The sequence below is a fragment of the Phoca vitulina genome, unplaced genomic scaffold, assembly GCF_004348235.1.
Source record: "Phoca vitulina isolate PV1807 unplaced genomic scaffold, GSC_HSeal_1.0 scaffold12, whole genome shotgun sequence".
Taxonomy (NCBI): domain Eukaryota; kingdom Metazoa; phylum Chordata; class Mammalia; order Carnivora; family Phocidae; genus Phoca; species Phoca vitulina.
In genome coordinates, this window is record NW_022589715.1 from 11,835,750 (window position 1) to 11,862,714 (window position 26,965).

General features: G+C 57.2%; 1 protein-coding gene across 4 annotated transcripts in view; it reads left to right on the forward strand.

The window, feature by feature from the left end:
* Positions 1–26,965, forward strand: part of PSD4 (pleckstrin and Sec7 domain containing 4) — a 38,043-nt gene that overhangs the window by 2,917 nt on the left and 8,161 nt on the right. For 3 of the 4 annotated variants that reach the window (XR_004300285.1, XR_004300286.1, XM_032410491.1), the window contains exons 1-14: positions 8,432–8,688; positions 15,718–16,747; positions 17,873–17,998; positions 18,295–18,373; positions 18,882–19,263; positions 21,924–22,100; positions 22,536–22,616; positions 22,761–22,873; positions 23,112–23,170; positions 23,340–23,429; positions 24,497–24,540; positions 24,933–25,093; positions 26,150–26,220; positions 26,339–26,505. Coding sequence is in view for 2 of the 4 variants with exons in the window: in XM_032410491.1 (XP_032266382.1) it covers positions 15,839–16,747; positions 17,873–17,998; positions 18,295–18,373; positions 18,882–19,263; positions 21,924–22,100; positions 22,536–22,616; positions 22,761–22,873; positions 23,112–23,170; positions 23,340–23,429; positions 24,497–24,540; positions 24,933–25,093; positions 26,150–26,220; positions 26,339–26,505 (2,459 nt within the window). In the remaining 2 variants the exon portion in view is untranslated. Of the gene's footprint in view, positions 1–8,431; positions 8,689–15,717; positions 16,748–17,872; positions 17,999–18,294; positions 18,374–18,881; positions 19,264–21,923; positions 22,101–22,535; positions 22,617–22,760; positions 22,874–23,111; positions 23,171–23,339; positions 23,430–24,496; positions 24,541–24,932; positions 25,094–26,149; positions 26,221–26,338; positions 26,506–26,965 lie in introns of those variants that run through there. The other variant, XM_032410492.1, reaches the window with a different exon arrangement.

A 26,965-nucleotide genomic window follows, 5' to 3' on the forward strand; every position in this document is an offset into this window, starting at 1 on the left:
AGCACACAGGTATGTGTAACTTCTCTTTTTCTACACAAACAGTAATAATACTCAGTTCTGTACTTCTTCTTATTTTACTTAAGATACTTATTCTGATTCAGGACCTATGGAAATACTTCATCCTTTTTAAATAAATGTGTAATGTCTCCCTGAGTGGAGGCACCATGTTCATCTAGCCAGTCCTGTATGGGCTTCGAAATGGTTCTCCCCATTTTTGTGTGTGGGTTTGTCGTGACGGACAGTAGTGCGTTAAGCATACGTGTACCTACATACCCGCTCACTTCTGTGACTGTTTCAGCAGGAGCAGTTCATGAACGCGGGATGACTGATTTAAACGCCCCGAGGATTTTAGGTGTTGGTTGCTGCCGCCAGCCGGCCTTCCAGAGCCTCGGTGTGACTTAGAGCCCTTGCTCTTGGCAGCGTGACAGATAGAAACCCCTGGCACTACGTTCCAGTTTTCATATGTATTTCTAGTGAGTGCTGTTAGGAACCTCACGTATGTTTTTAGCTCTTTGTCTTGGTTTAAATTGGATTTTCGTCTTGTTGTTGTTGTTGTGATTGAATTATCTGGGGTCTTAATTAGGATTTCTTCTTCACCCCTCAAATCTCGTCCCGTCGACTGCCCCTCCCCATCTCCCCCTGCCCTGCTTGTGAGCCTCAGCTCCACGGATATATTTCTGGTAGGTTTTTCCTGGGACTGGGATGTATTCTAGAGAAATAGATGATGGTGATCTATGTATGCATGTATTTTAAACCTACATAAATTGTATTGTGCTACAAATCATGCCCTTCTTACTTTTTAAACCCGATGCTGTTGTTTTTTTTTTTTAAAAAAAAGATGGATCTGACTGCTGTGTTGAGCCCTTGGTTCGTCACTCCCGATTCTGCCCCGCGTTCCCTAGCTGGGGTTATGGAATTTCTCTAACAGTTGATTCTTTTCAATTAGCAAGAATCGCACCTCAGATAAACCTCACTGGCTACGTGGCATGGTCTACAAAGATTGTTTGAAGAGATGGCGTTGTGGGGAGAGGCTCGGAGGACGAGGAGGATTTGAGAGATGCATTGGAGAGTGGGGAAAGGAACAGAGGTGACCCAGTGCGCCAAAGTACCGGGAGCATTGAGGCCCCTAGACTCCCTTAGACTTCAGGGTTGTGCTCCAGGGTGTGGATGCGTGGTCCTGGGAGAGGCTGGGGGGTCTTCCATACCAGTGTTGGGCCTTCCCTGCTGGCAACATAGGTGACGGAGGGGGTGGGAGTCAGCAGGAAGAATTTTCAGGGGCAGGAGTGATCCCCTGGAGAACTGGGGACTTCTGCCCGTGTGAACCTGAGGGGCAGGAGGTCCCTGCCGTTCTCCTGGTGAGGGGGTGGGGGCTCTGGGGTGAGGGTGGAGCAGTGGCACCTGCCGGGGAGGGCGAAGCCGCAGGACAGGGCACTGGGGTCAGGAAGGGTCTGGCCTGGTGTCAGGGCTGTTAACTGGGAGACCAGGGTGGACGTGACGCCACAGACAGGACCCAGGAGGGGTGGGCCTGGGCACGGGGATGGGAAGGCGTGTTTGTGGGACATGGGCATACTATGGGGCATGCTACTAAATCTCAGACCTGCTCATCCGGCTAGAGGATTCCTGCCGGCAGTTAGGACCCCGGGCATCAGCGAGCAGGTGGGAGATGAACCTGTGGGGTGAGGAAGGTCACCCCGGGAGAGAGTGTAGGCAAGAGCGGCCCAGGCAGAGCAGAGCCTGCGGCGGGCAGGGGAGGAGAAGTGGATGGACAGGCTGAGCCGGCCAAGGAGGCTGGGTGCACTCTGGAACTCTCCCTTTGCTGGCTCCGTGACCTCAGGGAGGCCTCCTCTCAGCACGGGAGCCTGGGCATGGGTGGGGGGGGGGGCCCTGCCTTCCTGGTGTCTCCCGGTGCTACCTCGGAGGAGGCGGGAGGCGGCATAGACGTGCAGAGACAGGAGAGAGAGGGCCTCGGGCGGCGCAGGTGCGCGGGCTCTCTTCCCAGGGGTGAGCTCTGAGGCCCCAGTGCCGTTCCCACTGGAAGCTGCCACCCCAGGCCGCCCCTCTGTCCCTGCGGACGACTGTGGACAGAGCACAGATCAGCTCCTGCTGGCGCAGAGAGGGCACTAAGAAGCCCAGGGCTTTGCTGCTCTGGGCAGGGTTAAGCCCGGGCACCCCCGGGGAAGTGCGGGGCCTTTCAGGGGGCCCCAGGAAATGCCTTGCTCTAAGTGTTGTCTCTCTCCTTCGCCAGGTCAGAGCATACCTGCTGTTTTCTGTAACACCAGAGCCTTGCATTCCTGCTCGTTGTCCTGTTCAGCAGTTAATGACTGATCAAGGCTAATTAGCGTTATCATATATAACTCCCAGTTCTTTCTTCAAAGTAAATGCTCAAAAGGTTAGAGTCAGCCGTACACAGGGTCTACTCATTTACTAAGTATCTTGTCATGATTTTTGATGGAAGAGTTTTCCACCTATACGATTTTATTTCATATTTTTCCTTGATGACACACAATGTTGAAAATAAAGTAGCCACTATTTACTTCCACGTGGTCCTAAGAAATAACATCTGTGGAAGTGCAGGTTTGTTGTATCAGTTATATTTTTTAAATGCATATTCAAATAAATCCTCAACTATTAAAAATGTTCATTATGTGTACCACGTACCTATAGGCAAACACAGCCTCAGATTCATGGCGTCCTGGAGGAGGTCATCTTTGCCATGTAGGAGAGGGAAAAAAACTCTTCCTCTACCCTCTTAGATTCAGTCACTGAGACAGGCAAATTAAACTGACGAAAGACAGGTTAACAGTAGAAAAAGGTATATTGGCATGCCCCTGAGAGCCAGCCAGGAAGTAGCTGGCTTGTGAAATGGTGAAAAGCGTATATACTTCGTAGGGGAACAGGGGCAGGGAGAAAAAGGCTTCTATGGGAAGAACCAGTAGGTTTCTTTGGGAAAGACAAACGGGTTTTTAGAACAAATGAGAGATGAGAAAGTTGGTGGTAATGTTTGTCTCTATGGTATGGGTGGCCTTTGAGTGTCCCTCAGGGCCATCATCCTTCCTAGAGAAGGGATTTGGGATGATTTTTATATGGTCTTGGGGGAGTAGCTCCACCCTGAAGAAGGAATTTATGGCACCCTTATTTTCCAGAAGTTGCTGCTTTTAGTCAGATGAGGGAAGCTCTGAGAAGACTTCTCCTTGCACCTGTCAAATCTCAAAACTCTTCACCTTAAAATAATCTTCATAGCAACTCTGGGATTCCAAGCAGGTCCCCACTCCACCAGCAGAGAGGCCACCCTGGCAGTCCCTTGAGGGGTGGTGACAGTGAGGGGTCGAAAACGGTGAAGGCCCTCCCCGTGGCTTGCTAGCGCCCCGCCTCCACCGGAAAGGAGGAGCGAGGTTGGCAAAGAATATCCCAGTCTTTAAAATGAGCAGAAATAGTCAGTCATTATTTAATTCAGCATATTTAATTTCCTAATACCTTTCTTATTTTTGCTGATGATAAACATAATATTTATTTTTTAAAATTAGATACATACCAAAAAAAAGTATAAAGAACTTTCAATCACGTGTACTGTGGCCACACACAGACCACTACCAACCGATGCTTTGGTATTTTGTTGCCTAAATACACAAACAAGGTTTTAAAAATTGAGATCATAATGAATATATAATTGGTATTCTTAATAATATGCCATGAGCATCTTTCCACGCATTAAATGCTCTCTAAAACTGAGCTAGTTAAAGGTGGCTGAGGCTCACCATATGGCTGCAGGCTCTACCATGATCTATTGTCCTTTTCCCAGTTGTGGGTGCTCAGGTTGTGAGCATTTTTGCCGCTAGAACAACTCCATGCTCCCGGACTTCAGCAGATGCTGGTGAGCATCTGTTGGGTGCCAAGGGGGTTTGGAGACTGAGGGGAATGGCTGGAATCCTACCCGCTGCTTCCCTAAGGAGGGCAGACCCAGGACGAGGGGCTGCAGGGAAGGTGCCCATCTACAAACGCACGGAGTTGGGAGGGAGCAGAGAAGGGGAGCCTTGGCAGACAGAGTCTGGGGTCCAGGGAGCTGTGGCCTGGGCATCTGTGCCTACCACGGAATTGGGCAACCAAGTCCAAGAGGTAGAAGCTTGTCATTCACTGTTGTCGTACTTCCTGCCCCGCTCCAGGAAACCAGGGGCCGCACTGGGGCCCGCATAGGTGTTGGGTGGTTGGTGGTGGTATTACTGCTGGACTGGGCTCCCTTTCCCCGTGGCCCTGCCTCTGAGAGACTTCTCCCTCCCATTCTAGGGCTATAGGCATTAGGGAGGGAAGCCCTCACCACACCCCCACACCCCTCCCAGCCCCCAGCTCTGGGCTCAGATCCCCAGGGGGCCCAGAGTCACGTGGGCCAGTGCAACTATAACCATCTAACCTGGCAGAGGAATGTTTAGGGAGGCAGGTGTCCTGACTGTCCTGCCTGAGGCCCCAGGCGTGTGGAGGCTGGAGAGCTGGGAGGGAATAGGGCCTTTGTTGGAGGAAGGAGCGTGTGGCCGCCTTCCCCCCAGGCCTCCCTAAAGGACAGAAGTTTGTCCTTCAGGCACACAGGAGGGCACTGGGTGCTTCTGGCTTCAGCTCTCACGCTGCCCAATCGCTGGTGTCCCCGGAAGGACGGTAGTGAGCCTCTAGAAGCTTCAAATTGGGAGAGATGCTGCCAGTAGTGCTGCTCGCTTGGAGAGAAGGCCTGCTCCTTCCCATCAGCAGTATGCAGGCGGCAGCGGGGTAGAGCAGAAAGTGGATTCGCTTGGGTTTGGCAGTCCTGGGTTCACATGCAGCCAGAGTGAGTGCTCAGACCCTCCGTCTCCTCATCTGTTCGGCAGCATGAGGGTAGTATCACCCCATTCCCACCCCAGCCTCATGGGCTGGAGATGCTGCTTGTCAAGGGCCCGGTGAATGTCAGCACATGGGGGCCTGCGCTGACCGGCAGGGGCAAGTCAGGTGCCCCTCCCTTCCCTGCTGCCGCCCCCTCCTCTCACGCCTCCGCTTCTCAGGACGGCAGACTGGGTGCTGGAATCCCCAGAGCCCCTCTCCTGGAAGGTGGGCCCCATGCTCTCTTCTGTGCTCAGCTTGTCAGCTGCCCCCTCCCTACCTGTGCTGAGCCGCTTCCTCTGCGGGCAAACAGGAAGTCTCTTACCTCGAAGGAGGCAGGAAGGGGCTGCCTGGCAAGGCTGCGTGCCCAGGGGCTGTGGTCAGGAGAGGAGGCTGGGTGTCCTCTGGGCCCTGGGGAGGGGACAGTGGCCCAGGCACGGGGAGGGGTGGCCGATCAAAGCTCGAGCTGGCAGGGCTCTGGGGCAGGAGCCCGTTTCCTTCCTCCTGCCCTCCTCCAGGCCCCACAGCCACTGAGCTTGTGCCCTCCTTGCCTGTATCCAGGGATTCCCCCGTCTAGAGTTTTAGTCCTGGCAACCTTGGGAAGGAGATGAAAGCTCGGAGATGGAAGGGAGCGGGGGGCCGCACCAGTTGGGGAGTCTGCTTTTGGAGATTGCTGTGAGCAGGAATGCCCCACGCCGCTAGACACGTGCCCCATATGCCTGCAGACAAGCCCCACCGCCTGGGAGGAAAGGGGGGGGCGCATTCCATCGCCCATGGCATTGTCCCGAAGCGATCCAGGAGGAGACGATGAGTGGCTTTCGCTCATTCATTCATCAAGTGGCAGTGGGCACTTACGAGCCAGGCCTCTGCCACGCGGCCTCGGTGCTCCGCAGGTGAACGCCGGGCCTTGCCCTTGAGAAGGTCATGTGGCAGAGAGCGTGCGGACTCCGAAACACACGGAGGAGGCGGAGCACTGGGCCCCACCTGACCCGCCACAGGGCAGTCACGGGAGCTGCTGGTGCCAGGATCACAGCTGCACTGCAGGGGGCAGACCCAGGGTCGGGGTCTGGGAGGTCGACTCCAGGTCCTCCCCTCCTCATCGGTCCTCACCTCATGCCGCCTGGCTTCGGCCCCTCTTGTGCTCCCTGCTCCCCCAACCCCTGCTCGTCCGTGACCTCCGTGCAGCCACATTCGATGGCCACTTCGCACCTTACCTCCCTAGCCTTTCTAGCAGCATTTGACATAGCTGACCACTTCCTCCTTCTAAAGTTACCTCCTCCTCTTGTCTTCTGTAACGCCACACTCCCCATGTTTCTGTCCCCTCCTTGGCAGCCCCTTCTCACTCTCCTTTGCAGACTTGTCCCACGTAGTCTCCATCAGCCCGCGGCGTAGCCCCTTCGTGCTGCTCACCCACGCTCACTCCTGCTTAAGCAGCTGGTCCGCCCACTCAGCCCAGTGTGTGTCCCAAGTCCTCTGCCTCCCCTGTTCTGCCCTTTCTGCACCCCTCCAAGCCTGCCTCCCCTGGACCGCGGAGCCCCCAGCTGGTCTCCCTGCGCTCAGTGAGCCCTTGACTGGCTGTTGTCCATACAGCAGCAGATGGTCTTATAAACCAACATGCAGGGCTCCCTGACCTGCCATTCCCCCGCTTAGCATGCACGCTGGCTGACCACTGGGGACCCCCTGGCATCTGGTCCTGCCCCTCCCGCCTCGTCTTCTCCCACTGTCCCCTGAGCCAGCTGACCGGCCACACTGGCTTCGCTTTCTGTCCCCTTAACACATGGAGAACTTTCCAGTCTCAGGCAAGGAACTAGACATGCTGGCTCCCCTTCACCAGGGTATAAAGGTCCCCATGAGCATTGCTGGTCCCCTGCCTCCGTCCCTGCTGCCGGCCCTCCGCGCTCCCCGCCCCTTCCTTCCTCAGCATCCCTCACAGTTTACAATCAGATGTTGATTGCTTAGGCCACTTGTTTATTTTCTGCCCCCCGTCACTAGATTGGACGCTCCCTGGGGACAGACATCCTGTGTTTTATTCCTGAGGGGTTAGCAGCTTCTCACATAGGGACCGAGGAGGACTGGGTACTGGCCACCCGGGGCCACATTCCAGAGAGGCCCTGGGAGGCCGGAGGCCTCGGGGGAGAGTTTGCATTCAGGCTGACGTGACTACGGGTTCCTGGCGTACATAGCTGGGCACAGTTCTATAAAATCCCGAATACAGAAGGAGGGGCAGCCTGGGGGAGGTGAGGAACTGGGTTAGCATTGCAGTGAGTCTGAGGCACTGGTGAGATAAGCCTGCTCTCCCATTTGCCAGCCCCAGAGAGGGAACAGTGGAGGACCCCATCGGATGTGTTCGAATATGTAAAAGTTACAACTGCAGCCGACAAAATGTTCTATAAAGTGAGTCCTGTCCTCCTACCTCCCATCTTAATAGTGACCGGGAGGTCCAGGCTTGAACTGAGATTCTCGGCCTCCCGCAAATGTGGCTACTGCAGCCGAGCCCACTTCCAACCTCCAACCCCTGCCATTGCCCACCTCCCCTCCACCTTCTCTACCCTGTATCACGTGTGCCCACTGGGGTGGGGGGCAACGCCTACAGGCGCAAGCCCCGTCCACGCCCTCCCTGTCTCTAGGGCCGCACAGAGCGGTGATGCAGTTCCTCCTGGCAGGCAGATGGCGCGTGGGCCCGGAAGCCGACACTTCCAGGCTCCTGGGTGCTCTGAGGGTGGTGGAGAAGGGCCTGGTGGGCATGGTGGGCATGGTGGGCCTGGCCTTGTGAGGGAGGGATGCAGCTGGAGGAAGGGAGAGCTGGAGCTAGGGTATAAAGTATGGGCCGGGGTGGCCTGGTCAGAAGGTACTCTGCTTCTGGGACCTGCTGGTGGCAGGGTCTCCTGGACACTTGTAATTGTGCGGACTGGAGCTTGTGGGTGGGGGGCGGGGTGCAGGGGCTTTGGAGCCTCAGCAGGGAAAGTGGTAGCGGTTGGGGCTGGAGACGTTGATTGTGCAGAGAGAGAAGAGACTGGTGCATGAGCGTGGCTCCCCACCAGCCTCTGTCTCACACTCGTGGACACCTGGGACCGGCGTCCTGCAGACACATGATGGGAATTCAGCAGTGGGAATGCATGACAGTTGGTTCTCGTGGTCAGACACTCTGAGTTCGAACCTCAGCTGTGCATCCCTAGGCAGTGGAATAACCTCTCTGGGCCTGCCTCCAATCTGTAATGGATATAGCAGTGCTCCATGAAGGAGCTGAGAGGGGCCGCTGAGGTGGCACCGGGGGACACTTTGTAAAAAAAGACAGTTGTATCCGCACCGCGGTTACCTACATGAGAAGAAGCCACACCGCGTTCCCAATGTCATTTATGAGAAACAGGAAAAGGAAAGCTGCCAGGCCCAGGGCCCTCCTCTGTCCCCCAGGTGCCTGGAGGCAAGGGACCGCCAGCTGGGGCAGAGATGAGAACCTGGTGACAGAACCACAGGGAGGAAGGGGGTGGGGCCTGTCCCCAGCCCAGGGCACAGCACCTTCCCCTTTCTCTCCCCGGGGCCCTTGACTGGGGAGAAGGGCGTCGGCACTTCTCTCTGGGCCTCGTGCTGGGTAGGGGCCTCCCGGCAGCGGGGGGCCTGGGGAAGGGGGCCAGAGGCAGTGGGCCTGGGAATGGAGGCGCTTGTCTTGTGGGCAGGAAGTGTGAAGTGGCGAGCAGCTCAGGAGCCCTGGGGAGGCCGCGGGGCGGGAGGGGTGAGCGAGTGGTGGTGAGGGGAGCGGAAGTCGGAAGCACGGCAGCAGCATTCTCCATTCACGGGTGGACGGCCCTTGCATCGGGAAGGCCCGCTTACCCTTTCCCGGGGCCTTTGGAGGTGAGCAAGGTGGGCCTGCTGGGGGTGGTGCCCGGGAGGGAGCTGGGGGAGCAGGGGATGTGGAGAGTCCCGTGTGGGCCCTTGTGGTAGCTGCTGGGGCAGGTGGACAGGAAGGAGGCCTCTGTGGGCCCACTGCGTCCGCACCTTCTGTGAGCCTGGCAGGGCTGCCACCCTCACCTTCGTCTTCCTTCTCTCTGTCCCCCTCCTCCCTCAACCGACCCCTCCCAATCTGGCCCCCACTTACCCTGGCCTCTCCAGAGCCGCTGGGGGCCTGCAGTTACGAAGGGGGACGGGGCAGAGGAAGGGGCTCCTTCCTGAGCCCCTTGTGGGCCTCCCTGGGTCCCTAGTGATGACTGTGGCGGGGTACCCAGTGAGGGCTTTTGTGGCCAGAGGCCCCCAGTGAGCCTTGGAGAGGCTGGAGAGAAGGAAGCCAGACAGGCCTGGGCTTTGGGGCGGGGGCAGCTTTGGGTGCAGGCACTGTGGGAGCTCAGATGCAGAATCCACCATTAGGGGGCCCCCAGCTCTACCTTGCCTTTCGGGCCGCACCCCAAGAGGCGGGTTAGTGCTAGGGACCCCAGTAGCTGGCTTGCCAGGGCAGCCTAGGTTTAGACCCACTGACCTGATGTGTGACGGCCATCGTTTTACTCGCAGAAGCCTCCCTGTTTGGGACACTGAGGCCTTCTGCTCGTAGCTGTCATCCTCATGGTAGATGGAGTCTCACGGAGGGAAGGTCCTTTGGGGCCTAAGATCCTATGGTTGGTGTCACTTCTCTGCTAAAAAAGGCAGGGGAGGGTGACCTGTCATCAGCAAATAATAAATACCCCTCAGGCCTGTTGAACCTCAGCCAGGTTGGAAGGAATGTGCCTCAGATGGGCCTGTCTCCCCAGCCTCCTGGGCCTTCAGAACATCCCAGAGCTGCTTCTTTCTACAGATAAGGAACCACCCAGCACACGGCTTAGAACCTGGGCTGCTGGGCTCTCTGGGGAAGGAAGGGGAGACCCAAGAAGGGGTGAGGGTGGTCCAGCCTGGCCCTGAGCCCTCCTCGGGGGTCCTTGTCCTTCCCAGGGGACAGCTGCTCTGGGGACACAGCGGTGCTCTGCCCCCATCTTCTCTGTACCCCATCCTCTCTGCACCGCCATTCTCTCCTCCCTCTCTGTTCTCTCTGCCTGAGCCCCAGCTGAACCCCCGCCCCCGCAGGGTCCTCAGCACCACTGCTCCCCCCCACCCCCCCCCACCCCGTGCACACTTGCATGAAGGCTTCTTCCGTGTGGGCAGGATGTGGGGCTGCCCCTAGTCCTGTCTCTCACAGTGCTCTGACCCAGGTTCAGACGGGAGCATCTGTCCTGCAACTCCAGATAAGGAACTTCTCTATTCCTGTGCCCTCTGGGTGACATCCCTAACCTGGCTCCTCCGAGGGCTGCGTGGGGACAGGCCACCTCCTAAATCCCTGGACGGGCCAGGAGCCTCTGCTTTTTCCATAGGAAGGAAAAATTTCCAGGGCAAAAGGGAGGAATGTCTGCTGAGTCTGGAAGCTTAAAGGGAGTGAGGGACAGAGACAGGTCGCTCGGGGGGAGGCTGAGCGTTGAGGGAGCCCCCTGGGAGGGTTGTTTGTGGGCTTGTTGGTTTTGGCTTCTCTAAATGACCAGCAAAGGAGCAAAGTTGAACTGAGCAGGACGTGCTATTGCTGAGCACCTACCGGGGGCCAGGCCAGCGGCAGCTCTCAGACCCGTCCTGCTTTATCACAAATCTACAGAACAGCTTTACTCCCATCTTATTTACTTATTTTACAGATAAGGAACCAGGTGAAGTTTTTGACCAGAGTCACAGAGCTCGTCAGTTGTAGGCTCATCTGTGAGCCTCCAGACGTAGCGGGGCCGCAGACATTCGAGGCTGCCACCTCCCCCCTCGGGCAGGCTCTCCCCAGCCTCCTGTGGCCTCCCTGTACGTCAGGGTACGGGCTGTGTGCCCAAGGAGCAAGCAGGGGGTGACAAGCAAACCCACTCTCAAAAAGTACAGTCCAGGAGCCAACTGGTCTCCTTGCCCTCAAGATCAAGACAAAGTTGCATTGAAGCCCAGGGCGAGGTCGGGTAGTGGTGGAGGGACTTCGGCCCCTTGATCCCCCAGCAATCAGATTCTGCATCCTGTACTCCCATCAGCCAGGCCCCGCTTAGCCCCTGCAGCGTTCTCCACTAAGGTAGAGAGGGGCGCCTCCCCCACCTCCTCTCTCCGCTCTAGCCTCTGCTCTTTCCCATTCTTTCCTCTCACTATCTCTGGAGCTCAAAGCATTTTGTTGGATTCCATAGAGTCATTCCACTTCTCCCGGAACTTACCCTTCCACTCCCCAAACCATCAGAGGGCCGCTTTATTTTGGAGGTGAACAAAACCCACCTTATGAGGCACGTGGCAGACTTTCTTCCTCCTTTGTTCTGGTTAGGATACCTGAGACAAGCCATTTCAACAGAGATGTCACTGAACATCAGGGCTGAAAAAGTAAACCAAGAAAATTCTCGGTGTGGGAGACCTGGGCTTCTGGTCCCCAGTTCCTGGCCCACCTCTGCCTAAGAGGTGCCATCCTACCTCCAGGAAAGAGAAGCCCTTGCTCCACCCTTGACCCTTGCCGTGTCAGGCTGCCCCCACCCAGGTGACTAGTGGGACTGCCTTGATGGTCATAGGAAGTGACCTTACCCCTCAGTTCATCCTACCCCTTCATTCAGGGAGGAGCAATTAAAAAAAGGAGGAGAGAAAGAGGGAGAGGAGAAGGGGAAGAGAAAGAGAAAGAGAGGAAGAAAGGAGGCAGGGGAGGAGAGATACTTCTTAAACTCTCAGTGCCAATGGCCTTGCACAGGCAGAGAGCACAAACAAGGTGATTGCATGGGTCTTCCTCACGTCTCCTCCTCTCTATCCAGCTGCTGCCTGGGAGCCAGGACCCATATGAACATTTTGGCTGCTGGCCTGGCAGGACCCTACCTCTGGGAATGCTCTGCCCCAAGGGCACTGGGCTTCCTGGGAGGAAGGAAGATGTGATTGGTTCATGGGCAGACTGCCCTTGGGAGAAGCTGTGAGGCCAAAATGATGCTAAATCTCCTCCAAGCCTCAGTCTCCCGAGTCCTCTAGTAAGGTTATTGAGGAGGGGCTTTCTGGGGATCCGTCCCTCCCACCCACTCATCCATCCATCATCCATCCACCCATCCCTCCATCCTTCCCTTTTATCCATCTGTCCATCCATCATCCATCCATCATGTCATCTATCCATCCACCATCTATCCATCCATCAGCCTTCCCTCCCATCCATCCATCCCTCCCTTCCATCCATTCATTCATCTATCCATCCATCCATCCATCTTTCCATCCATCCATCCATCCGTCCCTTTCTTCTACCCCTCCCTTGCATCCATTCATCCATCCATCCATCCATCCGTCCATCTATCTTTCCATCCATCCATCCATCTGTCCCTTCCTCTACCCCTCCCTTGCATCCATCCATCCATCCATCCATCTTCTCATTTCCACAAACATTTTTGGAGTACCATTTCTGAGTAAAACAGGCATTGCACTGGACAGTGGGAAAACAGATGAATTCGAGAGACTCTCTGCTTCACAAGTAATTCATGCTTCGTTTAATTCATGAAGGCCCAAGGGAATTGATTTATGGGTGGGGGGAGAGAGTGATACTTAAGAGAGCCCCAGACCTGGATGCAGACCCCAGCTCCCCTACTTACTAGCTGAGCTCCCTGGGTCCATTTCTGACAGTCTCTGAGCCTTAGCTTCCTTATTAGTAGGAAAGAAATGTTACCACTTGTCTCATTCATGGGGTGGCTGTCAAGACCCACAGATGAGCTCATAGCTGTAAAGCACCGAGCTGGGTGACTGGTGCGTTACGGCGGCTCGGTACATCCTTTTCACCTCCCCCAGGGGGTAGGCTTGCTAGGTAAAATACAGAATGCCCAGTTAAATTTGAATTTCAGTTAAACAGAGTAAATTTTTCGTATCAGTATGTCCCAGATTTTGGGCATCCTATATGTGTATTTGCTAAAGGGGGCAAGTCCACCGTGGAGCTGTGTGCTGCCCATTTGGAACTGCCAGCCTAGAGCCAGGAACACCTCCAGAGGGCTCTATAACTCTCCAGGTGTCCCAGAGACACCACTAACCTTTAACTTTCTAATGCACTTGAACTAAAGTGTTAAGGACACCTACCCCACCCTGAACTTTGTAGGTGGGAGTGGGTAAAACACACGTACTCAACTGATTCAGTCCTTCAGCCCGTCCATACTGAGACAGGTGAACAGAAGCACAAAGAACCTCTCTTCTTGGTGCTCACATTCTGGGAACGGGATGCAGATGAGGACCGTGTGGGTAAAGCACCCGCAGTCACACCCTGGGATAAATGCTCTGAGACAGAGAGTGAGGGGTGGGGTGTAGCCAGGTTGAGTTTGATTCAGAGTCATGGCCTAGCCAAACCTCACACCTCTTCCCCCACCCAATGCTCCATCTGTCTGTCTGTCTGCTTCCTCCCTCCATTCCCCAGTCCCCACCCCACCTCCCTCAGGCCCTTCAGACTCCTCAGGCCCCAGAAATCTGCGCTCTCCTTTTTGGTCTCTAGAAAACTGCTACAGCTTCTCTGATTTTTTTCCCCTGGAGCCCACTGAGGAATGCCCGGCTTCTTCTGGGAAGGCACATCCAGTGATCTTTGATGCCTAGCAGAGTCATGAACATCTACCCGTAGGGCTCCTTAATTCATATACAGAGTTATTTAGAAGTACATATTTGCAAAGAGGAATGCGTGGGACTGTTGTCTCATACAAATTGCAGGATGGCCTTCCCATGGGCCGAAGCTAGCATTTCCCATCCCAGTTACTGGCGTTTGAACTTTCCCTATCAAGTGAGTTCACTACTGAGGGTAGGGGGACTGATGTTATCCAGGCCAAGTGCTCTCATGGCCACAGGGACGTGCTCCTAAGGCTGGCACACCCTCACAATGTGTGGACGTGGGGAGGAAGGAGCACCGGAGCAGGGGTGTGGGGAGGGGAGCCAGCTAAGCACAAATAGACCAGATCTTGGCAGGGAGGGGGAGGGTCAAGGGACATCGGCCTTGGGGTCTGGGCGTGAGCTGTAAACAAGGTGCTTCCCTCCACCTCTGTCTCCTAATGGAACTGCCTTCCCAGTGTCCCCTGTACCCTGTGGGCTGCTTACTCGAGAAGGCTGCAGCGGGGGGATCTCACGTCCTCTCTCACACTGGCCTGGGGAGGGAGGTGTGGATCTGGAGGGGCTGCCCAAGTATAGACTGCCCTAGTGGGTTGTGAGACTCACTCCCCCTTCCCCCTTGGAAATAGGACGATGGCAGCTCTCTTACGCAGAGAGGTCAGAGAGTAGAAAACCGACCGCTGCTTTGGGGGAGGAAGGTATTCTGGGATTGCCCCTCGGGACAGCCGAGGACTTAGGGAGCAAAGCATATGCATCCTCAGCCTATAACTGGGGGCTGGGGTGTGGGGTGGAGACAGAGAACCGAGAAGGAGCAAAGGCCGAGCTAGGAGAACTATCCGAGAAGAGCCAAGGGCGAGACTAGGGCACACCGATTTGATTCAGAGCACCGAATACAGGATTAAAAATAAGGAACAGCCCCACCTTTGGGGAAAGTACGTTCTCCACCGTCACTGCAGGAACTTGGCGGCCCTGAAGGCTGGCCAGGGGCCTTCCCCAGGGACTGTGAGGCCCGAGTTCAGCAATGACAGATTCTTGCTCCAAGGGTGGACTGGGGGTGTTGGGACAGAGAGGGAAAAGTCCAGAAAGGGGTTCTGTTTCTGAGGGACTTTTAGGAAGAGGCCCTCAGGAGGAACAAGAAACTGAAATTCATGGTGGTCCTGTGTCATTTCTGCAGGCGCCCTCCTGAAAGAGGGCACGGTGCCAAGCTATGTTTTCTAGGTGACCTTAAGCAATAGGTTTGGACAGTAGGCCCCCCACCTGACCCCGGTTTTGCAGCTCTGGGGGTTCCCATTTATCGAGAGTCTCATGGTAGGCCAATAAGTAGGCAGCAGGGGGTTACAAGTTGGGAGCAGGTGTGTGCTTCTTTATACCTTTGTTCCCCCAAATAGTTGAATACAGCACACAAGCACACACAAGACTTCAGGGTGGAAACACGTGAGTGAAGGAAGTGGGCCAAAGGGAAAACCAGAGAAGATGTGATGGAGTCGGGGTGCATTCAGTGCTGGGGACCTGTGCTGGAAGGGGCCCGTGCACTTAACCCTGAGCAGCCTGGGATCCACTACCCATCGGGGAACGGGTCGGGTCAGGAGTTGCATAGTGTCCGTGGGCTCAAAACAAGCCATTGTTCTCAGGGCCACCCAGAGAGCCATGTGACTTGTCTGCATGCAGAGGATGGACACGTGCGCTCCTGGAAAATACCCTTCAAGATTCCGCGGCTGCTTCCATGTGGTGCTGGTGCGGCCCATGCACTGGGCAGTATGAGCAGGTGTGGTGCAGCCCCCGTGGGCTCGGCCACTCCCTCTCCTCCCCGTGCTGCGGGGTAGGCCCAGGGGCAGGGGGTCCTGCCGTCGGGGGGCCCGGCTGAGTGTAGCTCAGCGAAGGGTGAGGCCCCCCAGGGCTCCTCGCCTCCAGTCTGTATCTATTTGGCTCCCACGCACGTTGCTTGATGTGTGTTTTCGGCTTGCCACTGCTTTCGTGCTGTTCTGAGGAACGTCCACCTTCCGCTCCTGCCGCCAGCCACTTCAGGGTCTCCTTTCTCCGTTCCAAATGCCCAAGAGAAAGATCCAGTGTGTCCCGTTTATCTTTTTCAGCGAGGCCGCTCGGCCACCTTCAGCCAATAGATGGGTGTCTTTGGAGCAGGTGCTGCTGTGGTGCGAGTGGTTGGGGTTGTGGGGCAGACAGCATCCATGGTGCCCCCCTCACCCCAGGCAGGGCTGTGGAGGGCCTGTGCCCCTCAGCCGGGGCCGGAAACCTGTCTGGTACACAAGACGTGGGCCTCCAGGGGCTGGGCGCCCTTCGCTAACCCGCATTTGCTTTGGGCACTTGCAGGGTAGGCGTGGATTCCCCGCTGCCCCCACCCTCCCCCGGGCCAGCGCTCCCCCGGATCCACACAATGGGACTGTGAAGGCAGACACTTCTGGGGGCGCCGGAGCAGCTTGCACTCTGGAGGATGGGTGACGACAGACTCTCTGAACACCCCAAGCCCATGGAATTTCTCAACCTCCATTTGGGAGACAACCTGCAGCCCGGCCCAGGAGCACACCTGAGGGAAACGTGCAGCCTTCCTGACCCTCCCGAACCTCGTGGGGAACAGACCTGGGCCTCTGAGCCTCCTGAGAGGCCAGATGCTCTCCCCTCTTCCCAGGGGGAGCCCAGGCACAAAGCGGCGCCCCCCGGGTCACCCGGGAACAGCCATCCTCTGGGGAACCCGAGGCAGAGCCAGAGCACGTCCACCCAGGTGGTGTTCTGGGCAGGCATCCTGCAGGCCCAGATGTGTGTCCTGGACCTGGAGGAGGAGCTGGAGAAGACAGAGGGGCTCAGGGCTGAGCTGAGGTGCTGTCTCCCTGCGGCCCCCGTGGAGCTCCCCCCTTTCCCCTCCAGCCCCGCAGGCCCCTGGAGCTCAGGCCTCCACCCCAGCTCACCCGTGGAGGCGGCCCAGCGGGGAGACAGCAGTGGCCCTGAGGGGGAGAACCAGCACTCTGTGTGGCCCAGGGAGGGAGGGACAGACTCCTCCCCGGAGTGGGGTGCTGAGGAGGAGAGTGTATTCTTTGACAATCCCCTCTTTTTGGAGAGCCCTTCCTCGGACACCAGTGCTTCTGGAGCTCGTTTTTCCTGGGGGCTCTCAGACTCCCATGAGCCCCAGTGTCCACAGATCCTGGAGCCTCCACTCCCAGGAGGGGAAGTGCTGTGGGAACTGGCCAGCGAGCCGGGTTTAGGGGATGGCGCAGCTGATTACAGTGGACGCACCACGCCTTCATTCCCTGTGCCAACCTACAAACCTCACTCCTTCTCGTGGACTGTGGAGGATGAGGCCACCAAGGGGACCCCTGAAGCACCTCCTGACTCGGGGGAGAGTGAGGTAAGCCGAGCCCTGGGGACCAACCCACGGCGGTGCAGAGGGACATAGAAGGAAAGGCCTTTCTCCGTGGTCACCGGGCCCAGAACACTCTTTTTAGATGCTAGGGCCTTTTGGAATCCTGAAGTAATATAGCAGAAAAGCAGGCCCAGTGTGGCCTTCAGAATTACAGGACACTGTACAAATGCCATGATGTCAACAGAACATGATGGCCATTAAGTCCACAAATGTCTCCATCTCACCAGCTCCAGAGGGCTGTGTCTGGACACATTTGGAGAACAAACAGCTCCTCCAACTGCAGTGTGTTCCAGGCCATTCTTAGACTCTACCCCTCCCACCTCCAGGACATTCCCAACCATAACAGGGCAGCGTTCAGCCTGCAAGATGACCTCTGCCCCAAGCAGGGAGATAGCTGTTTTAAGAGTCTGGTCTCTTGAGAGATTTCAGCATTTGGTTACTTTGAGTTCACCGTCTTTCATTCCCACCCAGGCACCTCCCTCCCCAGGGTCGATAGATCGGGTCGCATGACAATGGCAGAGGTCCTTGATAGCAACTAGGACAAGCTCTGGGGACAAGTGACAGGAGACCGTAGGGAGCACAGTTTTCCCAGGGAGCCCTCTGCTCAAGAGATAAGGAAACTGAAGATGGCAGAGCGGGGCTGTAACTTTCTAATCTCTCTGGTCCCAAAGAACAATGCAGAAGTGCCATTAACCAGACAGCTCTCCCACTTGACCCCAAGATCACAGGAGCTGCTAGGTACTGTTGGAGATCCCTGACCCGAAGGCTGGTGCGTCCAGTGCGGGGCGTTGTGGCTCTTTCCCATGAGAGTGCATTCTCGCGACCTTGTTGCTCTAGGGCCCTTGGGGTCCTCAGAGGGAAGCCTGGGAGCCCCATCCTCACAGCAGGTGGCATCTGCTCCCATCCCAGTGCCTGGGCGCTGTCACCCTCCCTATAATACAGCCTGTCCTTGGGCTGGTACTGCAGACCACGGAGGGAGGAGGATGGGGGCAGAGAAGACTAGAAGTCAGTGAGCATGGATGAGGGACTCTGGAGGCCTTGCGGGGTGCATTAAAGGCCCTAAGAACAGTTTCCCTCAGGTCAAACCTCTTGCCTCTCCTTCTCTCTCAGACTTCTCTGGCAGACAGTCTTGACCCCGCCCCACCTGCTGCATCCTGTGTGGACAAAGCATTGGCCTGGGAAACAGGACAAGTCGGATCTGATCCCAGCTCTGCCATACGTCCTGTGCAACCTTGGGCAAGTCACTTACCCTCTCTCGGCCTCCCCTTCCCCATCTGTATGGAGGAACGTGAGCCCTGGTGATCCTCGATTTTCAGGGCGGGCATCAGCACCCCTAGGGTGCAGGTCTTCTCTCATCCAGGATTCCTCCTCTGAACTGAGGGCCCAGACTCGACTGGGGCCCTACTGTCTGGGTGGGAAGAGAGCAGGGAGGGAGGGGCCCTGGATACTCAAAGTCATTCTCCCCCCGCCCCCCTCCGCCTCCCCCCCTCGCTGCCTCCAGGCTCATGGAAATCCTGTGCCTCTCTCAACAGGCCCTGCCCAGCCCAGAAGGCTGGCAGACAGAAGAGGGTCCTTCCTGGCCCCAGGTGCCTCTGATCTCCCAGGACCGAGGTGAGATCTGTTATGGGCTCTGGGAAGTTGGGTGTGGGAGGCTTTGGATCTGGGTGGGGACAAAGATCTCCTTGGATCCATAGATATCATTAAGAAGTCCCATTGTATCGGGTTGAAACCAGAGCAGGGGTGAAATCCTGCTTCTCCTTCTGTGACTACATTCATACAATGGGTTTTAAAAATGCTCATTTCATAGAATTAATGAAGAAATGTGCCAAAGACCCAGCATTTTTGATGCCTGGGTCTTAGGGGTTTAGGAAGTCCTGAGCCCCAGGGTTGCCTGGAGACGGGAGTCCTGGGAGCCCTCTGCCCCCTGCCTCTGCATGTGGGAGGTCCCCGCCGCCGCCGCCTCCGCCGCCTGCTGGAGCAGGGACAGAAAGCGCTGCCCAGCTCCAGGGGGAGGAGCCCCAGGGAGGGAGCCTGTGGAGGTGGCAGCCCAGGCGGTTTTCCCCTTGGCCCTCAGCCTGCTGCTCGCCCCATGTCAGCTTCCCTCCATGCTCTTCCTCAGGTGACAGTGATGCTGAGTGTCCCCAGGAGTCTGCTCTGCGCATCTTGGCTCCCGGTCCCTGGGGGAGCCCAGCCTCATCGCCAGAACCTAGCAGCTCCGAGTCTGAGAACAGAGGCCCTGGCCCCAGGCCCAGCCCCGTGTCCTCCCGGGAAGGCAGCCCAAAGCCCCGGGGCCCCCACTGGGACAGCAGTCTTCCTGAGCGGACACTAGATGCTTCACGCCCTTCACTCTTGGAGACAGGTGGGGCAGAGCCACGTTTCCTGGAGAAAGAGGAGGCAGGAGAGGCCCCACAGCCAGGGGAGGAAGTAAGGAGTGAAGGCCCAGCCAGGACTCCAGAGGCTGGAGCCGTCCAGCCTGGTGCTCGCTTGACCTCTGCAGAAGGGTAAGTGTTCGACTAACCAGCTCTCTGGCTTCTAATTGTGGATACATTTATGAATACCCTGGTCTGGATGGAGCATGAGAAATGCCCACTGGGATTTAACATACTAACATCTATTAAGCCAGGATTCTATGACTGGGTGTCAGCAGTTTTGAGCAATACTGGAGGGTTTGAAAGCACGCAAAACCCAAAAGCAGACAGACACGTGGGGCAGGATTTGCGTGTGCTGAGGCAATGGACCAAGAAGAGCCTGGACACCAGGAGAGGGGTGGGAGGTGTTCGGCGGACCTGACCAGGGCCATGTGCCCAGAACAACGGGAATCGTGCTAGGCAGGGCGGGGAGTGGGAAGGTCAGAGCTTGTGATGTTGCTTGTCACATTGCTTTGACCTTGAGGAGGTGCCTGGGAGAAATCCATCAGTGAACCTTAGGCCAAGGGTATGGCTCAGATCTCAGGGGAAGCCAGAACCCCAAGGGGAAGTTTGACTGGAACCAAGGAAGTGGATCTTGGGGCCCATAGCAGGATCGAATAACCCCAGAACTGTGGTCAGAGCCAGGAATAGGACCCCTGGGAAACCAACCTAGATGTCTGCCTGCCTCCGGAAACTGCAGGGGGCTGTCCGTGCCTGGGGCCTCCACCTCTCTGGCTGGCCGAGGAGGGGACATCCTGAAGAGGCCGGGAGGAACCACTGATGGTTTGGGTTGCACTAACTTGAGGGTCAGCCCCCCCCCCATGTCAGTGTCACTGGGTGATGGGGCCAGAACCTCAGGCAGTGTGTCTCTCTCATGAATCTGGAAAACTATACAACCTCTGGATGTGTTGGGAGGCTTGGGAATCAGGGGAGTCTTTCAGGATCGGAGAAGAGAGGGCTCGTCATACCAAAACTAAAGTCAATTCAACCCAAAATAAAAGTAAGTAAATTCACCTGAAATGAGAACCATATGTTCATAGTAAGTAATGAAAAAAGGCTCGATTGGGGCTTTTCTTGCTATGATGCTAAATATTACATAAATAAATAAGTTTAATCTTATTTTCAGCACAATATTGGATTAATTTTCCTGGCCCGAGTTTGCTGGTCCAACGGGATGTTTCATTTGTGCTTGACTATCACAGTGAGGTCATAGAGGTTATTTTTATCATATATTTTTTTTCATTTTATTTCATTTCATTGCAATTAATTAATTTTTTATTTTTTATTTGTTTGGGGGGGGGAGAGGCCGAGAGAGAGGGAGAGAGAGAGAGAATCCCAAGCAGGCCCCACGGCTCAATTAATTTAAAAACAGCTTCATTGAGAAATAATTTGCATACCATACAGTTCACCCATTTAAAGTACACAGTCCCATGACAGTTTATATTTGCATTATTTTTTCCCCAGAAGTAACTCCCCATCTAGATATTATTTTAGTAACAACACTAGTCGACTAGGTCATTTCTGTAAAAGCATTTTAGAGCTTGCTCCGCTGATGATCAAATAGTTCTCTTCAGATGTGACATGCGTGTCGTTATTTTTCTCCTTTCCAACTGTCCACCGGACCTAACTCCTTCGGTTCCTTGTTTGTCCCTGGCTTTTCTGCGATTCCTGGAATCTTCTGGCCTCACTGACATGGACTTCGTGAAGCCCTGTGTTTTGGGGGGGTGAGATTTGTAGGTCACTTTTCAGTGGGGCTCCGTTACGCCAGCCCCCCTGGGTGTGCAGGAGCCTCAGGGAGAAGTGAGCAGAGAAGACACGGCCCAGTCGGGGGCAGAGATGGGCGTCTGTGTTAGGAGAGAGGGGCTGTCGAGCGCAGCCTCATTTGATAAGTGGTCAGTCTGTCCGTGAACATTTGCAGGTTCTGCTGATGTTGTTTACCTGCACACCTCCGTAACTGTGGTCACTGGGATCTGGAATATTCCGATCCGGCAGAGACTGGGCTTGGTGACTTCCAAAGTTCCGAGCATCAGATGCTGAGTGTTCCCCGAGGGTGGCGGGGCGGCCTGGTCCCGTGTATGTTCATAATAAGAACAGGTCACCGTGTGGGCCCCTGAGGTGCGGGCTTGCTTTCCCACAGGGCTGCCGGTGTGAGAAGGAAGAGGTCGGAAGCCACCTCTGACCCCCCCCCCCAGCTGTCGCCATGCCTGAAGCCAGTCTGGCTTCTTGTTCTTCCCTCACCCTTGCACCTTCCTCGGCTCCAGCTCCAGGAGGGAAGCCTGGGGCCGGGCTGGGAGGGGCAAGGGGGCATCAGGAGCAGGGCAGGACCGGTGAGGGAGACAAGTGGCTGGTGGGGGTCGGGGAGACGAATGCCGTCCCTCCTGGGGATGGATTCAATACCACTGGCATCTTCAAAGGGCTGCACCTGCCACCTGAGGTGAACTAGGCCCAGAACGTCCTCGTGGTTTACCTGAGAAGGTGCTGGGTGCTAAGCTTGGCTCCAGCCCTTGCTGGCCTGGCAGGTACACCACGTCTCTGGATCCTCCCGGCGCCCAGGCCAGGCCAGGCCAGGTCAGGGACCAGTTTCCCCAGTGAGGCCCTGGTCCAGCTGCTCCCCCTGGCACTCCAGCTCCCCTGCTGAGCTTTGGGTGTGGACTCTGAGCACCTCTTCCGACTGACCTGGAGGGACGCTTGACCCGGTGCTCCCTCCTGTCCATCCCACGTGGTAGTCTGAGGACACTGTTGGACTTTTGCAGGCTTCCTGAGAGCCCCATGCCCCAAGCGCAGTCCCCGGAGGAAGGCCAAAGGCCACAGACTGGAGACAAGCTGGCTAATGGTGTCAGCACCGACAAGGTGGCCTGCAACTTGGCCTCTCGCCTCTATCACCTGGAGGGCTTCCGGAAGTCTGAAGTGGCTGCCTACCTGCAGAAGAAGTAAGGGGCTTTGAGCCTGAGCACGGCTGGAGGTTGCGTCAGGAGAGGGAGAGTGGTCAACGGACTCCGTCCACTGGCCGCCCCGCTGCTGACCTTCACCCCATCGTTCCTGTCCTGATCCGTCCCCCCCGTCCCCTTGCGGCGCCTTGCCTCTTCCTCTTAGTCCCACTTGTCACCCCTTCTCCACACTCTTGAGCCCTGCCTAGAGCCACCAGACCTGGCCACCTTGTCTCCCCCACCCAACTCCACGTGTCCTCCCCACTCAGCAGTAGACGGGTGCCCGTGGCAGACCAGACCCGGGCCGCCCCCTTACCCTCTCACCCTCTGGGGATGTGCGCAGGCCCTGGGGCCCCTCGGCATCCGCGGCCCCAGCCCAGACCCCTACCCCCCCACCCCCGCCCCCATGCGGGCTTCATTCCTATTTCCTTTCCGCAGCAATGACTTCAGTAGGGCCGTGGCTGAGGAGTACTTGTCTTTCTTCCAGTTTGGAGGCCAGAGCCTGGATCAAGCCCTCCGGTAAGGCCTCCAGGCCCTCTCTGGGGAGGAGGGATGGCTGGGAGGTGCTACCCCGGTGAGGCCAGAATCTGATTGGCCCCCAGCTCTGGAGCCTGCTGGCTGCCGCAGCCTGGGCTCTGGCCTGGACTCTGGCCCTCCTTCCAGGGGCTTCCTCCAGGCCCTGGTGCTCAGTGGGGAGACTCAGGAGCGGGAGCGAATCCTCTACCAGTTCTCCAAACGCTTCCATTACTGCAATCCCGGGGCCTTCTCCTCCGCAGGTAGGGAGGCATGGGTCCCGAGGGCAGGGCAGGGCATGCTGGGGTGCCTGGGAGAAGGATGGCATGGGAGTGTCCCCCGGGTCTGCTCAGGCGTTCACTGGGTAGCAGCTCGTGGGAGTGTGTTCGGGGGCTGTGGAGAACCAGAAGCATCTGGGGTCACCCTGCCCAGCGTGGGCAGTGGAAGGCAGGAGTCCTGGTTGTAACGAGCTTTCTCTGTACTCCCCTCCCTCCGGGGCAGATTCCGTTCACACCTTGACCTGTGCCATCATGCTCCTCAACACGGACCTGCACGGACAGGTGAGGGGGCGGGGGAGCTTGAGGCCAGAGGCCTGGGATAGGGTCATGGAAGGGCTCCGGGGGAGGTAGGTCTGGAGGACTGGAGAAGGTTCCAGAGTGGCCGACAGGGGGGTTCTTCTCTGCGGGTGGGGAGTGTGTGCCCGCTGCCCACCTCTCCCAATGGCCACAGAACATCGGGAAGAGCATGAGCTACCAGGAATTCATAACCAACCTGAACGGCCTGCGGGACGGCGGGAACTTCCCGAAGGAGCTGCTGAAGGTAAGGCACAGGGGGCTGCCCCCTGGGCTCGTGATACCGGGGCTCTCTCTGTAGGTCCTTGTCCCCCGGCGGGGGGGGGGGGGGGATGCTCAGCCTGGGCCTGGCTCTGCTGCCATGCCCTTGGGAGGCCACGGCCTGTTTATGGAAGGTACTAGAGTGTGCGTCCTCGCCAGCAGCACCTTGGAACTTGTTGGCTTGTGTGAATTCGTAGGCCCCCTGCCTTGGACCTACTGAATTAGAATCTCTGGGGCTGGGACCCCCTAAAATGTTCTCTGAAGTTTCCAGGTGATTCTGAGGCATGGGGAATCTGAGATACACTGGGGTTTTGGGTTCTCGGAACGAACAAAGGGCAAGGTTTTAAGTGGCAGTAAGTCTAAGACTTAGGAGCCGGATGTTCTAGGGTTTGAATTCTCGTCTTGGGCAGCTTGCTCGAGTTCGTCCTGGGGTAGCGCCCACTTTACAGTGTGGTGCTCACAATGAAATAAAGGTCGTCAGGGGCCTAGCACGGTGCGGGGCACACAGAGTTTCACACGCAATGATGCACTGGTTCTTTTGTCTGTGTGGTGAACATTTCTGGAACTCTCGCCGTGTGCCCGGCACCCTGCAAGGCATTGCCAGGACTACGAAGGCAAGCGAGATGCACGGCCATGAATACCCTTTGTTAGGTCACTTTCTCATTCCTTCACCATCCATTTGTTGCCCCTGTTTGTCAGCTGTCCCTGCTCTCAGATCCCTCTGGGCAGGATGGTACTGGATGATTCATTTCCTTTCCGGGAGAACTAGCTCAGGCCTCCCTAAGCTCAGGTGGGGACTAGGATTGCTTTGCTCATCCTGTCTGCAGCGTCGGGCACGGTGCCTGGCACGTGGTGAGTGCTCCGTAAACGGTCGCATGCACGCACGCACGGGCACATGGATGCACGCGTGAGCTGCTTTCTGCTCGAGGAGGAAGGGCAGCTGTGCTGGGGGTGGAAGAGGCAGACCGCAGCTTGCCCCTGTCCTACCTCTGCCAGGCAGAGTCTGGGCCCCACGGGCCGAGGCTCCCTGCCCACTGTGTGCTTCTGCTCTAGGCCCTCTACTGGTCTATCCGAAGTGAGAAGCTTGAATGGGCCGTGTAAGTGAGAGTCCCCCTTCCCTCCACTCCCCGCTCCCCTCCCCTGTCTCTGGGCCTGTCTTCCCTCCACCCGCCCACCTGAGAGTTGGAGGAGCCCGGGGGAGGCGGGGGGGCCTGGACAGTGCTCCCCTCTGAGTGGGGTGCAGCCAGAGGCCGGGCCCTGGGTGAGTCTCCAAGAGGGTAGAGGGGTCCAGGCAATACCTGGAGAAGCCAGGGGCCGTGGGGGGTGGGGATGATAGGAATGGATGGGCTGGCTTTGAAGGACTCCTTTTGGGGGGTCCTGGGGTATGGCTCCCCAGCGAGAGAGAGAGGGTGGAGGGTGCTGAGGCCGTGGGCACCTCCTGGTGGCCTTTGCCCAGTCAGTACCCCCAGCCTGATTCTCTGATGTCCAGGGATGAAGAAGACGCAGGCAGAGCAGAGAAGGCCCAGGTGTCTCCCCGCACCGGCAAGATGAGCAGCCCCTTCCTCCAGCTGGCCCAGAACCCCACGGCGCCCACCTACAAGCAGGGCATCCTGGCTCGGAAGATGCATCACGATGCGGATGGCAAGAAGAGTGAGTGCCTGCTGCCCTGCTGTGTGGAGAGCTTGTGTCTGCCGCCGAACCCGCGTGTGTGTGCATGCGGGCGTGCAGAGTGGCTCGGCACAGGGCCACGGGCTGACGTGTGGGCCGGCGTGCAGAAAGATGGCACGGGTCAAGGACAGGCAGCCTGTGTTCCTTCCTTGATGGTGACCATGTGCTGGGCGCCGGCTAGGACGCCAGGGGGCGGGGGTGCAGAGACAAGACAGGCCTAGGTACTCCCTGCCCCCCAGCCCCCCGTGGTAAGGGGGAGGTTAGATGAGCACATCAGTGTCTGGGATAAAAGGTGGACATGGCTGAGGGGTATAGGGAGGGTGAGATCAAGTATGGGGGTGTGGAGGAGGGCTAGGTTTTGGTTTGGTTTGGGGGGTGAGATGTGGCGGACGGGGATGGGTGAGGCTTCTGGGAAATGATGGTATCTGAGCTGAACCTTGGAGGACAGGAGGCCAGAGGGCATTCCCCTCAGACAAAGGAGCAGGCAGAGTCTGCTGGGAGCAGGGTGTGTGTGACAGAGTGGCAGGAGGTGCGTTTGGCCTCACTCCGCAGACAGGTGGAGACTTTAGAGCAGGGCAGCGACAGGACCAGAGCAGTAATGGGATCTTGGATGGATAGGACAGGGTGCAGTGACCGGCCAGGGAACTAGCACTGGGCCGCAAGAAGCCACAGGGCCTGAGCAAGGCTGGGAGGTGACTCCAGGGAAGCCAGCCTTCTTCTGCAAGAGGACCTAAGCCCCTGTGCCTCTCCGGATGGGACCAGAAAGACGTCTGGTGGCACCGTGCTTGGGTGTGGGAGTGTTTGGAGAGGAGTCGGTCGGTGTGGACATCTGCTTTTGTTGTTGTTTGTGGGGTCCGAGCACGACTGCCTGGGTGTGAGGCGTGGCACCTGCTTGTTCCTGATTGTTTTGTGGTGTTGGTATGTCGCTGCGTGTTTACGTGCACCTGGGGAGGGACTGAGTCGGCGGGGAGAGGGGACCATGTGTGTCTGAGTCTGGTTGGGGTACCACACCTCCTGTGTGTTCTGCTCCTGGGGCAGCGCCGTGGGGCAAGCGCGGCTGGAAGATGTTCCACACCTTGCTTCGAGGGATGGTCCTCTACTTCCTGAAGGTAGGAAGGGGGTGCACAGCCCTGACACGCAGGGTGGGGAACAGGGAAAGGCCCAGAATGGTTCGGACGGTGGGCCCCTGTGATCACCTCTTTTCTGAGACCCTGTGCCCCATGGCAGGGAGAGGACCACTGCCCCCCTGCAGGGGAGAGTTTGGTGGGACAGATGGTGGACGAGCCCGTGGGGGTGCACCACTCGCTGGCCACGCCGGCCACCCATTACACCAAGAAGCCGCACGTCTTCCAGCTGCGGACTGCCGACTGGCGCCTCTATCTCTTCCAGGCTCCGTAAGTCCCCGGGGGGACGGACCAGCAGCAAGGCCCTGGCTCTCTTGTCCCTGGTCCCTTGCTCACCACTCTCTGATGGCTGCTGGCCGGGGCCCTGGTGGGAGCAGGAGAATGCTGCGGCTGGCAGGGGCCCTAGGGGTCCTGCACCTGCTCCCCTGACCCCACCCACTTTGCCCCTGCAGCGCCTCTTCCCTGGTCCAGCCTCCCGCCCCCCCATCGACCCTCCTACTTCCGAACCTAGGATTCCAGGAAGCCTCTAGCAATTGATTTTTTTTTTTTTTTTTTTTTTTTTGCCTTTGATCTAAAATCTGTTGCCTTCCTAGATTTTCCTCTTTGACGGATGATAAAAACCACCGGCAGAGGTCAACCACCTCGACTGGTGGCCAGGCTTCTGGCTTTTTGAGGCGCTGGGTCCTGAGAGTCTGGAAGGCTGTGCAGACCACAGGAGGTTGGGGGGAGA